At 38.6% G+C, this 18,184-nt stretch overlaps 1 protein-coding gene across 1 annotated transcript in view; it reads right to left on the bottom strand.

Moving 5' to 3' along the window:
* Positions 1-1,946: 1,946 nt before the first annotated feature.
* LOC127831525 (aminopeptidase N-like) overlaps positions 1,947-18,184 on the bottom strand; it is a 32,072-nt gene continuing 15,834 nt past the window's right edge. The window contains 12 exon segments of the mRNA XM_052356509.1: positions 1,947-2,429; positions 2,990-3,142; positions 5,680-5,755; positions 9,455-9,557; positions 9,768-9,935; positions 10,531-10,641; positions 11,298-11,374; positions 12,894-12,965; positions 12,967-13,098; positions 13,417-13,556; positions 16,444-16,544; positions 17,527-17,691. Coding sequence (XP_052212469.1) covers positions 5,702-5,755; positions 9,455-9,557; positions 9,768-9,935; positions 10,531-10,641; positions 11,298-11,374; positions 12,894-12,965; positions 12,967-13,098; positions 13,417-13,556; positions 16,444-16,544; positions 17,527-17,691 — 1,123 coding nt within the window. The 3' untranslated portion in view covers positions 1,947-2,429; positions 2,990-3,142; positions 5,680-5,701.

Here is an 18,184-nt window from a genome sequence, read left to right as displayed (position 1 = left end):
CTCGCAAAATATCGAGTATCGCTTCGTGCGTCGTGTGTCGCGGTCTGAAATTAGACCGCGATACACGAGATTCGGATAATATGGGCGATATTTGAATAATAAAATATCGTGCGTCGCCGCGACTGTCACGCAAAATATAGTGCGTCGCTTCGTGTTTCGTGCGTCGCCCTTTGAACGCGAGACACGACACAGGAAACGATACACGATATTTTGCGCGACAGTCGCGGCGACGCACGATATTTTTCGCGACAGTCGCGGAAACGCACGATATTTTGCGCGATAGTCGCGGCGACGCACTATATTTTGCGCAACAGTCGCAGTGACGCACGATATATTTAACTTGATATATCGTCTTTTGGGCTACCCACACAAGAGCGATATTTCGTGGTACATTCTCGCGCGTCGCTTCATGTATCGCGCAAAATATCGTGCGTCGCCGCGACTGTCGCGCAAAATATCGTGCATCGCCGCGACTGTCGCGCAAAATATCGTGTATCGCTTCGTGTGTCGCCCTTGATGAAAGAGGGGCGAGATTATAGATGGCACTATCAGGATTCCGTAATTGACCAATATAATGTGTATATCATGTATGCTATTTTGAGAATACATTTATTAGATTGAGTAAATTTAGAACTCGCAAATATTGTTATTGATAGGCGGAGTTTAGAAGCGCTATCGGATGGGGTATCCGATAACACTTAAACATGTCATGTCAGCGTCTCCAACGTAATTGTGCACTGGTGGCATAATAAATAAACATTGTATTCTTGATTTATATTCTATCAGTCTATATAATCAATATGAATATTCCCAAGTATTTTCAGAGAATATATTTTATTTAGACGTGTATAAGACTCAAATATGTAGCCAATATAATGTAGTAGGATTTTTTTTTATCGGTCCTATTGCACATTTAAATACTACTAAAATTGTTTTGACTTTGATGAGTTTTTGATGCTGATATTCGGATCGGTCAAATGGGGGTACTGCCAACGTGCGTTCGTTTCTTCATTTATATGTTTTACGTTGGAGAACGCATTTAGGTGTTTAACAGTATAACAGTATGTACATGCGTCTTCATTTCGGGATGGGTAAGTGCAGAGTTGTTTGATTTTAATTTACATAACTGAGATTTGCATGAATACTATTTAATATACATGAACAATATATGTGAATGTTACAAAGCGTACAACTGCTAATTCGATACGTACCCATTGTTTTTCGCACTACCGCACGTAGGACTGTATTACAATGTGTGATTACTTATTTGCCCATTTAAGTAAAAACATATCGTATACTTAAGAAACAATGGAAGTATAAGCATGCCACTTGTGTTAAGAGTAACAATGTTATATTTTCAGTATGATTTACTATTCATTGGCATAAGAATAATCATTGAGGTCACACTTTTAAGGCAAATACACTTTTGAGAATAAATTAATCTTTGTTAAAAATTACAGATCACGTGGAACAAATACAAAGCTGCCTCCTACAGCAGTACAATGTATTTGTCTTGATATGCACGTTTTCTGCAACAATTCGGATTCCAAATCTAAATCCAAATATAAATATACATAAATGCTTGATGTATATTGAATTGAATTGAATACATGAAGTCTTTGTATTCGCATGTATCATTCACAGGCGGTAAACACAGTTTAATGGTGTAGTTCTTATAGTGTGTTGTTCGATGTTTTGCTTGTATCGAATAATACTAGCTGGCGGTAAAACGAATAAGTCTCCACAATTATATAATTAATAATCAATAATTATATATAATCATAAAATGTCCCATGCATATTTCATTAAAATGCCCCATACAATCATATTTCATCACAATGTCCCATACAATAATATTTCATTAAAATGTCCAACATATAATATTTCATTAAAATGCAAGAAACAAACACACGAAACAGCCTGTTTACAGTTTAATACATCTTACCGAAAAACACCATAATAATCAAGTAAAATAAAATAAAAAAACAACAAGAGATTGTTACACTCTTAAAAGAATCAACAGTACTAAATAAATGTAGTATGCAATAATATATATTTTACGCACAATTGAAAGGAAGTACATGCAAAACAGCGGCATGTGAATATTCTTAAATTATGAAAACGATTTATTTAAACATATTAAATACTCATCACACACATATTCACCAATATTCCGATATAATCTAACAATATCATTTCTTAATGATTGTAGTTGTGTGTTTTTGTTCTGCATAAATGCGTTGTTCTTATTACTACTAAACGTGATAACTACAAGATATGCACAGTAAATCTAAAGACTAAATTGTATTAACAAACGAATAAAACGTTCAGAGTTTATTGAACCAGTATTAACAATGCAACTGGTTCGTGTAAAAAAGGAGTACATGACATATGGTGTTGAAGCACTCCTGGTGTTGATAGACGACCCTCTGAAAAACACATGTCGCAAAAACTTATCTCAAACAGGAACAAATTACGCCAGAACTACCAAAGCACATTGTAACCACAGGAGGGAAGCTCATAGTATTATTTTATTTATTTTAACAATAATAATAATACTATGGGCTTCCCTCCTGTGCTTGTAACAGACTTATTATACTTAAACACCAAACATATTTATTATGGTAAAACTAAAATAGAATATGCAACAAGACAAACTGAACCTGGGCACAACATAGTAACATGACGGTCATATTAAAATGGCACAAATATTGATAACATCAAGTACTAAATGAAGCTATTTTTGCATGATGTGTTCAGGAACTCCTTGCCGTTTGTTAGGCTAGTTAATAACCAGCGCTACACCCTCGTGTTTTAATTCATAAGTATCAGTACTCCGAATTGGTGTTGTTCTACCAATAAAGATCGATAAATCGAATGTTATTTCTTTAACAAAATGTGTGAAGATTTAACCAAACTCAATTAAGGACAATAATCGATACCAAGTTGGCGAAACACAAAACTTTATTAAACACTAGCGGCAAAGTACCTGCTTCTATAAGTTTTTCCTTTCCAAAAACTTGTGTATTACTGGGACATTTGCAACCATCCAATTGATGTTGCTCCGGGTCTTCTCGAGCGCTTGGTCGAACGCACGCGCTCCGGCCCCGAGTGCACTCTTGTTGTCTACCAACGCTTTCAACTTTCAACACCAATGGCATGTTATGATTATTATTGTATAACATAGCGAAATAAAACAATAAACATGTTTTATAATGACACTGTTTGGTTTATATAATACAAATTATCAGTTTTTTAATAGAATAATATTCAAGGTCAATCTGATTGACATCAATTTATGAAGGTTGATTAAAAAACAATTTGCTATTGGAACAATAAAGATACATAATTACATATATTGAATATTTATTTTATTAGAAATTTAACAAAGCCATGAAATGGATATGTGAGTTTAGTGAGTTAGTATTGCGATGGAAAAATATGCATGAAGCGAATCTTAAGCAGACATTTATCAGAACTTCATGTTAATATATCTATTATAAAAGATCATTAATAATCGAACTGGAATTGGAATATTTGAGGAATACTGCATCACAGGTATTATGTGGAACGTCACAACATATATATTGCACAGGCGCTCGATAGCAATGTTTATTTATATATTTTTTATATTCTTTTTAGTTACCCGTTGTTTATTAGAATGCATACACATACTAAAGCTATTAAAAATATTCCGACAAAACGTCTTCTTAAAAAAAGATAGTTCGACTATGTATATAGATATTGACTCTCTTTTTTTAAGAAGACGTTTTGTCGGAATATTTTTAATAGCTTTAGTATGTGTATGCATTCTAATAAACAACGGGTAACTAAAAAAAAAAAAATAAAATAAAATAAATAAAATAACTTTGCCATCGAGCGCCTGTGATATATTGTCATTCACACCGATTGTTGACATGCAACTTGTAGGGTTCATGCGCATGCGAATGTTACCTCCTGGTAGAGCTGGGAAGATTTGAACCCGTCCGTGACGCCGTATTCCTACTGAGTGAAGGAGTCGGTCGTGCCTTTGGATGGCAACATATCAGAATTGAGTGAGACGTGATACAAATCAACAGAATAGTACGAGGAGTGGACTTTTTGCATTTTGGAAAAGGTGTTCAAGAACAAACCAAGCAAACATGACGTACAAGTGTGCCATGTGTGTTCCACTAGAGCCCATGCTCGGTCTCAAGGGTTATATTTTACCCATCGCTTACAAACGAGAAACATTCGACCAGCGAAGACATGCACGTCAAACAAGTGGAGATAATACTTGAACATTACAACGGAGATCCGCATACAAACAATCGCCTGACCATGCGAGTCCGTCCTCGGATAAACCTTACAACGGAGATCCGCATACAAACAGTCACATGGCCATGCCAGTCCGTCCTCGGATAAACCTTACAGCGGAGATCCGCATACAATCTGTCACATGACCATGCGAGTCCGCCCGCGGATAAACCTTACAACAGAGATCTGCATACAAACTGTCACATGACCATGCCAGTCCGTCCTCGGATAAACCTTACAACGGAGATCCGCACACAAACAGTCACATCACCATGCCTGTCCGTCCTCGGATAAACCTTACAGCGGAGATCCGCATACCTGTCACATTACCATGCGAGTCCGTCCTCGGATAAACCTTACAACGGAGATCTGCATACAAAGTGTCACATGACCATGCGAGTCCGTCCTCGAATAAACCTTACAACGCAGATCTGCATACAAACAATCACATGGTCATGCGAGTCCGTTATAAGCATAGTTAATAGTCACTTTGCTGTAAGCGTGGTTGAGTGATAACTACGTTATACGCATAGTTACATGGTCACTTTGCTGTAAGCGTGGTTGCGTGATAACTGCGTTATACGCATAGTTACATGGCCACTTTGCTGTAAGCGTGGTTGCGTGATAACTACGTTATACGCATAGTTACGTGGTCACTTTGCTGTAAGCGTGGTTGCGTGATAACTACGTAATAAGCATAGTTACATGGTCACTTTGCTGTAAGCGTGGTTGCTTGATAAGTACATTATATGCATAGTTACATGATCACTTTGCTGTAAGCGTGGTTGCGTGATAACTACATAATAAGCATAATTACATGGTCACTTTGCTGTAAGCGTGGTTGAGTGATAACTACGTTATACGCATAGTTACATGGCCACTTTGCTGTAAGCGTGGTTGAGTGATAACTACGTAATAAGCATAGTTACATGGTCACTTTGCTGTAAGCGTGGTTGAGTGATAACTACGTAATAAGCATAGTTACATGGTCACTTTGCTGTAAGCGTGGTTGCGTTATAACTACATTATAAGCATAATTACATGGTCACTTTGCTGTAAGCGTGGTTGAGTGATAACTACGTTATACGCATAGTTACATGGTCACTTTGCTGTAAGCGTGGTTGAGTGATAACTACGTAATAAGCACAGTTACATGGTCACTTTGCTGTAAGCGTGGTTGAGTGATAACTACGTTATACGCATAGTTACATGGTCACTTTGATGTAAGCGTGGTTGCGTGATAACTACGTAATAAGCATAGTTACATGATCACTATACTTCAATGTGAACTGCTATACAGGCAAATGTATATGTCTGGTAACATGGTCGCTATGCTGCTACGTTTGATTACGCAGTCACTAGGCTAACTGCCGCCCCATTTACCTGACTCAGGTCGAACTCGGTGTTAAAGGACGCGGTAAGTCCACTGATCAGTTTGGGGAATCCGAACGAGCCGAAACTAAAACACGATGCACGGTAAGTACATGAATTCATCTATCTGCACGTGCATACGTGTTTAATGTGATGCATGTTTGCAAATGGACTGTTAAAAAGTTGATCACACAGTATATGTTGTGGGCACAGGTGGAAGTAACGTACCCTGGATAGTATTTTTTTTTTTTTTTTAGGAGCCCAATATATTCAAATAAATATATAAAATCATGTTTAATGAGAAAAAAATTGACAAAGAGCCATGAAAAAAAAATCCCCACCCTCTGATATTGGAATCATAACAAGGTCATTAACTAGAATTTATCATAGACCTGTCTTCGCTGGCCGCAAAAATGTAAAAAGTAGCTTTAATCAAAAGCATCCATTGATCCTCCTATGGGCAATTGGACAACCTTTCAAAAAAAGTTAACTTCAAAAATATCTGTCCAGCCGTTAACTCACAGTCGGTCAAAAACCGAGCAATATTTCGAGTACGTTTGTCAACCCGAATAAATCTTCTACAGACTTTCAAACAATATTTTTGAGTTTTTGCCCCTTAATCGATAGCTCGCGTCCTATTCCTTTGAAACAACGATGCTTGTCAAATAATGCATGCATATGCAACCACTTACCCCTAAAAACTAATTCCAAAATGTTATATTTTCTTTGCAACAACTGTTTTAACTCTAAATTTGATTTACTTGAAAACGAAAGTAGCCATCGCTCTTGAACCCGGCTTAGCAGTGAATTACACTGACAGAGCCAGGCACATAATTATCCAATCAACAACAACAACGATGTTTTAATAAATGTGAATAAATGGAAATTACTTATCATTCTGATTGTATTGGAATAAGTTTTTAGGGGTAAGTGGTTGGATATGCATGCATTATTTGACACGTTGTTTCAAAGGAATAGGACGGGAGCTATCGATTAAGGGGCAAAAACTAAAAAATATTGTTTGAAAGTCTGTAGAAGATTTATTCGTGTTGACAAACGGACTCGAAATATTGCTCGGTTTTCGACCGACTGTGAGTTAACGGCTGGACAGATATTTTTGAAGTTAACTTTTTTTGAAAGGTTGTCCAATTGCCCATAGTAGGATCAATGGATGCTTTGGATTAAAGCTATTTTTGACATTTTTGCGGCCCGCGAAGACAGGTCTATAATAAAGTCTAGTTAATGACCTTGTTATGATTCCAATATCAGAGGGTGGGGATTTTTTTTCATGGCTCTTTGTCAATTTTTTTCTTATTAAACATGATTTTATATATTTATTTGAATATATTGGGCTCCTAAAAAAATATATATATGAAAAATACTATCCTGGGTACGTTACTTCCACCTGTGGTTGTGGGTGCACAGTTTGTAATCTGAAGTATTACTTTTAACGTCTTCACAATGTGTGGTCTGCAGTCCGTCCTTTTCAACAGCGAAGATATATCATGATAGATCCATAGTAGCAGCCGGATTTGGAATATATACTCGAGAGTTAAGTGAAATGTATAGTCCGTTATATAGCGGTATGATACTGAGTGAAAATGTGTTATGCACACAGTTCAGAGAACAATTTATAGGAGTATTTCACTACAGGAATTCGTGTTATGCCCAAAGTATAGTTTTAATTCAATGTAATGCACTACATAAACAATTAGTGTATTACGATATATACATGTACAGTGAGTTGGGTAAGGTTCACAGTTCAGTGTACAGTCCGTTAAAAAGAGGTTTTACACTACACGATGCGATTTCTGCGTACAAACAACCCACTGCGCACGACAACTCAGTATTAAACGTGGACGTTATGAATAATCCCATTTTTAATTTAATCCCGTGTTTGCAAACAAACACAAATATTGTGCATATATGTGTATGCTACATATGTTCACGATGACATGTGTTCAGCATTTAAATGCAAAATTCTGTGAAGAGTATATCGCACGTATATAAATTTATCATGCATTTAACAGGGCTCGACATACAATTACAGATGCAACAACTACGTCGTTGTTTAAAAATACATTATTGGACTTCTGACAGTGCATCGTGCACAGAAAGCATGTCAAATCAGCACATGCACTGACATACGCGTAGAATTGAAACATTGAAACTGTCACTTATCTATTACGATTACGAGAATCAATTTTACATGAAATCCAATCGCGCGTATATGAGACGACACATTTTGCAGGAAGTGTGCAACTTCACAGGCACACATTACTTACTTGCTGAGGAAGAAGTCCCATTTATCCCTGAACATGTCCCAGGCCAGCGAACTGCAATGCGTAGGCGGGATGAACACACTAGCTAACGATTTAATCAGGAGAAAGTAGGCACGCAATGATATGGAACGCCATAGTTGTCTTACGTTGTTACGTTTCTTCCTGTCTTCTTTAGAAGGTGTCTTATTATGTCAAACCGTCGTGATATCTTGTCCGTATTTGTTGTTGTCTTGTTAAAACACAGTCGTTTTATGTCAAACTGTCTTGTTATCTTGTCTGAATGCGGTGCTGACTTGTCTAAATACAGTCTTATTATGTCGAACCGTCGTGTTATCTTGTCCAAATGTGATGTTGACTTGTCAAAATACAGTCTTATTATGTCCAACAGTCGTGTTATCTTGTCCAAATCTGGTGCGCACTTGTCAAAATACAGTCCTATTATGTCGAACCGTCGTGTTATATTGTCCAAATGTGATGTTGACTTGTCAAAACACAGTCCTATTATGTCAAACAGTCGTGTTATCATGTCCAAATCTGGTACTTACTTGTCAAAATACAGTCCTATTATGTCAAACCGTCGTGTTATATTGTCCAAATGTGATGTTGATTTGTCAAAACGCAGTCTTATTATGTCAAAGAGTCGTGTTATTTTGTCCAAATCTGGCGCTGACTTGTCAAAATTCAGTCCTTTTATGTCGAACCGTCGTGTTATCTTGTCCAAATGTGATGTTGACTTGTCAAATTAATCAGGAGAAAGTAGGCACGCAATGGTATGGAACGCCATAGTTGTCTTACGTTGTTACGTTTCTTCCTGTCTTCTTTAGAAGGTGTCTTATTATGTCAAGCAGTCGTGTTATCTTGTCAAAATCTGGTGCTGACTTGTCAAAATACAGTCCTATTATGTCAAACCGCCGTGTTATATTGTCCAAATGTGATGTTGACTTGTCAAAACACAGTCCTATTATGTTAATTAGTCGTGCTATCATGTCCAAATGTTTGACATAATAAGACTGTGTTTTGACAAGTCAGCACCACATTTGGACAAGATCACATGACGATTTGACAAGACAACACCACATTAGGACAATATAACACGACGGTTTGACATAATAGGACTGTATTTTGACAAGTCAACATCAAATTTAAACAAGACAATACGACGGCTTGACATAATAGGACTGTATTTCGACAAGTCAACACCACATTTGAACATGATAACACGACTGTTTGACATTATATGACTGTATTTTGACAAGTCCACACCACATATTGACAAAATATCACGACGGTTTGACATAAATAGACACCTTCTAAAGAAAACAGAAAGAAATGTAACAACGTAAGACAGAAATGGCGTTCCATACAATGGAGTCAGTGGACGTCTTTTCTTACACTTCGTAGTGGGCGTGTGATTCAAGTTATTGGTATAGAATCACGAAGCAGTTTGCATACTAAGAGAACAACACATTTTTAGGTTAAAAATGGCGTTTTGTAAGAGCCACTACCTGCCGATGGTGTTCGGTGTTCGATATGTAGAGGATCACAGAGACTGCGTCCTGGCGCCGGATGTCGGCCAGGTTGCTCTGGTCTATCGCCTTCAGCAGGTATCTATGGTATAGACATGAACACGCATGTAATGGTTTGAAGTGCATCGTAAGTATCGCAGCAGATCTACACTTCAGAATAGCGTGTTCGGATATAGATTTTTTTCGAACAAATATAGAAAACTTACGGATTTAAATTACATGCGATTCAAGTAGTATGTTTATTTATAAACGTGACCAACATTACAACAGTTCTTCGTCGCTCTGGACCTACCTACTGAGCACCCAGGACTCCCGGGAGCAGGCGAGGGCCGCCAGGAGCAGCGACTTCTCGGAGGCCAGGTTCTCGATGCGGTATCGCGTAAGCGCAAACTCCCAGTCATCGAGCGTCCCCTCGGCCAGCGCCGTACAGTACACCGTGCTTTTGATATCTGGATCCACCCTGCAACATCAAATGATATGGTCAATGTGTGCGTTACACCACCCTGCAACATCAAACAACATGGTCAATGTGTGCGTTACACCACCCTGCAACATTATATATAGCAAAGTAAAGGCGTGAAGTTAACCCCCCTGCATTAGCAGAGTAGTCTACTTTACGCTTTGACTGGGCTATGAGATGTTGCATGATGATGCACTTCACACATTGACTCTGCCCAATGCTGTTGAAGAGAGTTGTGTTGCACTTATATACTCAGCTATTTGATGTTGAAGAGCGGTATACTGCACACATGGACCATGCTATGAGAGCGGTATACTGCACACATGGACCATGCTATGAGAGCGGTATACTGCACACATGGACCATGCTAGAGCGATATACTGCACACATGGACCATGCTATGAGACATAACAGGTCATTGTCAAAGTTTATAACACCCTGCAAGATTACATACTCGGAAGTCCATCGAGTTCAATAGCGTGCATAATAACATAGATTGATGAAAGTGTACGTTATCCTGAAACATCGCATAACAAAGTTAAAAAAAACGCCGATCTGTCGCCATCCACACTCTGCTTAAGCGCCAAATACTCACGGGTTATGGTCGGGGTTATCCCTCCATTGCCTGAACAGCCTCTTGGCCTCGTCAATACACTCCTGGATGCCATACTTGCATGCGAAGTCAGTAATGGTGGACCGAAGGTATCTGCAACCAATCAGCGATCCATGACAACATATTGGGCCACACTCGTAAAGACTATCTTCATGTTCAGTTTAAATACCGCTTCTGTGAAAACAAATACCAGAGAATAATTGATTCCGGATAGTAATGACAAACGAAGATAAACCTTTTCTCAGAAGTGTTAAGGATACCAACTAAACGGTCGCCACAACAGTGAGAAAGCGCGAAACAATCATAATATTTTGTAAAACTACATGTATAAGCGCTTTTAAGACGCTGTTAAATGCTATACACGGAATTAAACCATGCTTCTACGTCCAATCTTTAGATTGGGAAGTATGGATCCTTTTAATTGCATGGAAATTATTTGCACAAACCTCTACTTTCCTTTTGCTAAAATGTTCAGTCTCAGTGCTCATTTTATATGTTTACCTGTAGATATTGCGCTTTGGAATGAAATTGATGCATTTTCCTTCCTTTTGGTAATTATTTTGACTACACATGGCAAATTTGTATCCTTTATCGAGTCGGAAAAATTACTGTGGTATACGTTATAATATGAAAGTCGGTAATGCTTTTCCGTACAATCCTAACTGTTCATGATTTATATCGCAGCCGTATAGTGATGAATTACGCTTCATGTATTGTCCGTAATGTAAGGGAACACAATTGAGACTCACGACTCGAGTTGGGTCGCGCCAGTGTTGTTCATAGTCAGCTCTTTGAACGTATCCGCAGTCTTGTTCCGGACAAATTTCTGCAAGCAGAGAATTCACATTTATCATCGCAATTTTTTAAGTAAAATGGAAATACATAACAGTCTTTAACTAAACTTAAGTATATATCGACATTTAAAAAACTAAAAACATGTGCTCACATTTCATAACGTCGTGAAACGGGAACCTCATACGACGCTTTATGATCGTAAGATGAATGCGAGATTTACTCCAAAGACCACCTGGTATATGCTTATCCAAAAGGAGCCGAAAAGCGGGTATCTGATCAGCATGGTGCTTATCCAAGAGAGACGTACTCAGCAAACGCTAGACTCGCACTGAAAGGCTCGCACTATGAGTGTCTCGTAACCATGGAGTGGACGAAGGAGATTTTAACCCCGCTGACGCTTTACTCACCATAAAGGAGCCGTACAGCGGATGTCTTACACGCGGCCGCAAACTCACCGTGAAGGAGCCGTACAGCGGATGTCTGGCCACGCGGCCGTTTTTCTCACCATAAAGGAGCCGTACAGAGGATGTCTGGCTACGCGGCCACAAACTCACCCTACAGGAGCCGTACAGAGGATGTCTGGCTACGCGGCCGCAAACTCACCGTGAGGGGGCCGTACAGCGGATGTCTTGCAACGCGGCCGCAAACTCACCATAAAGGAGCCGTACAGCGGATGTCTTGCAACACGGCCGCAAACTCACCGTGAAGGAGCCATTCTGAGGATGTATGGCCACGGGGCCGCAAACTCACCCTTTAGGAGCCGTACAGAGGATGTCTGGCTACGCGGCCGCTATACTCACCCTGAAGGAGCCGTACAGCGGATGTCTGGCCACGCGTCCGCTATACTCACCCTGAAGAAGCGGTACAGAGGATATCAGGCTACGCGGTCGCTATACTTACCCTGAAGAAGCGGTACACAGGATATCTGGTCACGCGGTCGCTATACGTTCCCTCATGGAGTGGCAGAGAGGATGTCTGTCCACTTGGCCGCTAAACTTACCCTGAAGGAGCGGTACAGAGGATGTCTGGCTACGCGGCCGCTACACTAACCCTTAAGGAGCCGTAAAGCGTATGTCTGGCTACGCGGTCGCTATACTCACCCTGAATGAGCCGTAAAGCGGATGTCTGGCTACGCGGTCGCTATGCATACCCTGCTTGAGCCGTAAAGCGGATGTCTGGTCACGCGGTCGCTATACTCACCCTGAATGAGTCGTTAAGCGGATGTCTGGCTACGCGGTCGCTATACTTACCCTGAATGAGCCGTAAAGCGGATGTCTGGCTACGCGGTCGCTATACTTACCCTGAATGAGCCGTAAAGCGGATATCTGGCTACGCGGTCGCTATACTCACCCTGAATGAGCCTTACAGCGGATGTCTGGCTACGCGGTCGCTAGACTCACCCTGAATGAGCCGTAAAGCGGATGTCTGGCTACGCGGTCGCTATACTCACCCTGAATGAGCCGTAAAGCGGATGTCTGGCTACGCGGTCGCTATACTCACCCTGAATGAGCCGTACAGCGGATGTCTGGCTACGCGGTCGCTATACTTACCCTGAATGAGCCGTTAAGCGGATGTCTGGCAAGCATCGAGTTGACGAAAGACAGTTGCGAGGAGGCGGCCGGCCCATGGAACGTATTCGCGCTCCTTGTCCAGGTAGTTGGTAGTCTGGATTGCCACCTCCATCGCCAGGTCCCCAGATTTTGCCAGGCTCCAAGCGTCGTTGATGATCTGCGCGCGGTTGATCGCGTGGATCACCTGCCAGTGGCATAGCATTAACTTGCACTCTTATTGTATGTACAATTATTGAAAACACTGTCGTTGTATGATATTCTTTCAATGAACAGGTAGGGGTGAAGAAGAAGAAAAGACTTATATGTCGTTTATTATCAAAACATAATTATACTGTAGACAAGAAAAATACCGTTCGTTTAATTTGGATTAAACAGTCCTCGTAAAATAAAATTGCAATTCACTATTGTTATTCGACAAACCATATTTGTTTACATTATACACGTTGTTAAAACGCAACTTACACCTAACGCGTTCATGCAATTAGATGACCAGATATCATACCGTGTGGTTAGTCACAAGCTGCTGTATCAGCATATCCCAGTTCCTCCTGTCGTAATTCACTCGGTAGAATCCGTACTGCATCGGGTTGCCAAGCACCCATCCCGACCCTGGAGCCGGGATATCAACGTTCGCAACTTCGACTGAAATAGTTTTTATGTTTAACTAACTAAACTTGCATTGACCTTCCCATGTAGAAAACAAATCACGCCATTAAATCTAACGTAAGTCAATCTTACAATGTTTATTGGCTTATTTAAGCTCAAATTCCCCCAACATTTTCTCGAGATGCACGGAAATCCATCTGGCAATAAGACATAAACCCAAAGGTATCTGGGTCATTTCAAACACCGTTATCCTAACACTTAAATGTGCTATAATGTTGACAGTTTTTACTTTCGATTACTATTGTTTAAATGGATATACGACTGTATGGAATGTTAGCTTTATTCGCATTAAAACCTTTATGTTAAGAATGCGCACGCATTTAACAATAACAATACCAAATCAGATCTAACATAATGCGATGGGATAAAGACGCGCAAACACAGAAGAACTGTTCATTGAAATGTATTCTGCTATTAAACACGAAGCCAAATGCACAAAATATTCAGCAAGATGTTTAAATCAGTGCACGGATGCATACAGGATTCCCGTACAGGAGCTCCGTAACTTAACCCATTTATGCCTAACGTCTAGAAAAAAAGGCATTGGCAAACAGCGAAGACCCAGATGAGACGCCGCATGATGCGGCGTCTCATCAGGGTCTGCGTTGTTTGCTTAAAAGAATTTCTGTAAGAAATATTCTAAATATAGAAATAAATATACTAGACATCCCTAATTTTGGAAATCAATTGATCCAATTTAGAAGGATGGGAGAGTCCAATAGGCTTAAATGGGTTAATCAGTGCACTGCATACAGGATTCCCGTACGAGAGTTCCGGTACTTAAAGAAGCAAGACCAATTTATCTTGATGTCTTGCGAGTTATCTAGCTGTTTTACACATAATTCAGCCTGCCTTTTGTACTTCGCCGTTAGATTTGATAAACACAGCAAATATTTGTGCTCAGAAACACCTATTAATAAATATGTTGAATAAAACAACTCTAGTCGTTGTATAATAAAAGCACATGCTGTTGCACAAAAAGGTCCATACATGAATATTTTGTATGGTTAATGAATGGATAAACAGTTTCAGTCTATGTAAATTTTCTAAATTGAGACTCGACCCTAATATGTACCATTTATTGCTGTTTGGTAAATTGATAATATTGTCAACAAATGTAAAGTAGGTTATTACGTTTAATCTTAATTGTAAACTACAATAGAATTCGCTGTTATTGTAACTTGAACATTAAGTCAACAAATAAAAGGGATCTTTTCACGCTTTGGTAAATTGACAAAATTGAAAAAAGTTGTTTCAGATTCGTAAGTTTTCGTTTTAGTTATGATATTTGTGAGGAAACAGTAATACTGAACATTAACCATGCTCTAATATAGCCATTATATGCATCTTTTGACGATTTTAAAACCTAAAAATTATAAAGCGTTGCAACGCGAAACGATTGAAAAATTTGGAGAGTTCTGTTTTTGTCGTTGAATTTTGTGAAACTACGAAGATTGCTTATATAAGGTATAAAATACATCAAAATGTGTACTCGGCGGAATAGCTCAGTAGGCTTAAGCGTTTATACTTCAGGACTCTGGCAGGACTCCAGGGGTCACTGGTTCGGCAATGTTCTTTTCCTTTTTTTAATTTTTTCTTACTTTTTTACTGGAGCTTTTACGATCCAATGTTTACATTTATCAATATAAAGCATTTAATGAATAAGTTTAAAAAAATGCAAAAATCTGTGAAAAGGCCCCTTTAAGATTACTCCGATTGTGCTACACAGAACTCAGGTAAAAAATAATTATATGATAAAAATGTTATAATATTAAGTAACATGATCTTATACGGGGATTAATTGGTGCGACGAAAATGCATAGTGGGGCTTCAAATCAGTTCCCCTGGGTTGCGAAGCCAGTGCGTTACTAAATATCGAATCCAAATTCATGACTGCATCCACGTGAGTATTTCTTTTCATTGCGAATTAATTAATTTGACGATACAATTGATATTAATATAAATGGCATTAGTCTTCTAGATGGATTAGGTATAAATGCTCGCTCTCGGCAGGTCACTCTGGACAGCGTCACTTGATTATGCACAACTGCACAGGTTGATACAAAACTTGATTCGTTTTTAATTGCATCTTTCATATACCAACGCGAAACATCTTTCCCTGTATACCTTCAAATATCAAGACGCGCACATTTTTTCGAATTGAAATGTTTTTACAACACTTTCTTTTGTCGTACACAGTTATATGACGTTAATGTTAATAGCCATTGTAAAACATGTATGAGCCCGGCTTGCATACAGGTCTCTAAATTTGCAACTGGTACGAGATTTTTTAGATTTGAATTTTTCCCCTGTAATCTTGACCTTTTGTTCATTTTCTTCAAAATATCCAGTATACCAATTGACATGATCGTGTGGTGAAAGCGTTCTCTAATTATCGTGGTTAGACGCAGCGGTCTACGGACCGATCGACCATTCGTCGGACCGACAAATGGGTCCGATGCAATATATCCACACTTCTTCGAAGGGGGACGGGGCAAAATTAACATTGTATAATTAACCAAATATGTTGCATATTTTCTATTTTCAAAACACATAGAATTAATAAAAGTGTCTCATTGAACATTTTTATCGTTATATAATCTGTTATAAAATTGTATCTGTTAAGAAGTAAGTAATAAATACTATATTAATCAAGTGTTATATTGCTGCGGTGTTAAATATTTGTATATATAATACATTTTCCTGGTGTCCACTATATTTTCCAGCCGACTGTTTAAAAAAGAAATATCAAGTTTAAAATAAAGACTTACTTTTACCACATTTATGTTAATGAAGTAATAAAACCTTCTCTATTTAATAAGTTTTCACGAAATTCACTTTTACCATTACTGGTTTAACTAACTTCCATTTCCTATTTTGTGTAGCCACGTGATGTCTTGAGATGTCACATCAAATCTTGGTTGAGAGCTGGTGGTGTACGTGAAGGGGATCTCCCACCTATACCTGGACGCAACAAGCAGTACACGGAGTGATGTAAACGTGTTGTGACACATTGCACGTACAATATCAGTCATTATACAATGATATACGTTAGACCTGAAACAGTCATTATACAATGATATACGTTAGACCTGAAACAGCATTATACAATGATATACGTTAGACCTGAAACAGTCATTATACAATGATATACGTTAGACCTGAAACAGCATTATACAATGATATACGTTAGACCTGAAACAGTCATTATACAATGATATACGTTAGACCTGAAACAGTCATTATACAATGATATACGTTAGACCTGAAACAGTCATTATACAATGATATACGTTAGACCTGAAACAGTCATTATACAATGATATACGTTAGACCTGAAACAGTCATTATACAATGATATACGTTAGACCTGAAACAGTCATTATACAATGATATACGTTAGACCTGAAACAGTCATTATACAATGATATACGTTAGACCTGAAACAGTCATTATACAATGATATACGTTAGACCTGAAACAGTCATTATACAATGATATACGTTAGACCTGAAACAGTCATTATACAATGATATACGTTAGACCTGAAACAGTCATTATACAATGATATACGTTAGACCTGAAGCAGTTATTATACAATGATATACGTTAGACCTGAAACAGTCATTATACAATGATATACGTTAGACCTGAAACAGTCATTATACAATGATATACGTTAGACCTGAAACAGTCATTATACAATGATATACGTTAGACCTGAAACAGTCATTATACAATGATATACGTAAGACCTGAAACAGTCATTATACAATGATATACGTTAGACCTGAAACAGCATTATTGATTTTGTAATATGATTATGCAGCATTAAATCCCTGGCACTATTATAATAGTATTAATTTAATGAAGTACTTCAATAATGAAACGTTTGTGATTATTAGTTAATCATTTAAATTATCAGATACTTATTAATTGTGTATACCCGAAAGGCGAGACGTATTTTCCCGGGTCCGTTGCGTTTGGGTCCTGCAGGTATCTACTCTGTGTGAGGGTTAGCCGCCCCTGCTGGCTGTGTGACACCATGACGGTGGGGTAGTTCATCTGCAGCACCCACGTGTCCATTACCTCCTTCACGTTGAAGGCAGATCTATGAAATTGACGTCACCTTTAGTGGTTCTACACGTGCGGTCAATGACAGTCACTTTATGCTGCAGTTCACGGTGATACACGCACGGTAAATGACTCTCATTTGGTACGTGAAACATACGACCAAACTGCATGTCTATCTGTCTATCACACATTTTGTTTACGAAAACATGCACAGCATTTTCATTAAAGGGGCCTTTTCACGTTTTGGTAAATTGGCAAAAAAAAATCAGATTCGCAAATTTTCGTTGTAGTTATGATATCAGTGAGGAAACAGTAATATTGAACATTTACCATGCTCTAAAATATCTATTATATGCATCTTTTGACGATTAAAAAACCTGAAAATTATAGAGCGTTGCAACGCGAAACGATTAAATAATTTGGAGAGTTCTGTTATAGTCGTTATATTTTGTGATACTACGAGGATTGCTTATATAAAGTATAAAATACAACACTCATAGTATGAGCACGGATGGCCGAGTGGTCTAAGC

This window comes from Dreissena polymorpha, chromosome 5 (assembly GCF_020536995.1).
Source record: "Dreissena polymorpha isolate Duluth1 chromosome 5, UMN_Dpol_1.0, whole genome shotgun sequence".
In the NCBI taxonomy this organism is placed as follows: Eukaryota; Metazoa; Mollusca; class Bivalvia; order Myida; family Dreissenidae; genus Dreissena; species Dreissena polymorpha.
The sequence above is the reverse complement of the archived record's forward strand: the minus strand, read 5'-3'. Positions and strand labels throughout refer to the sequence as shown.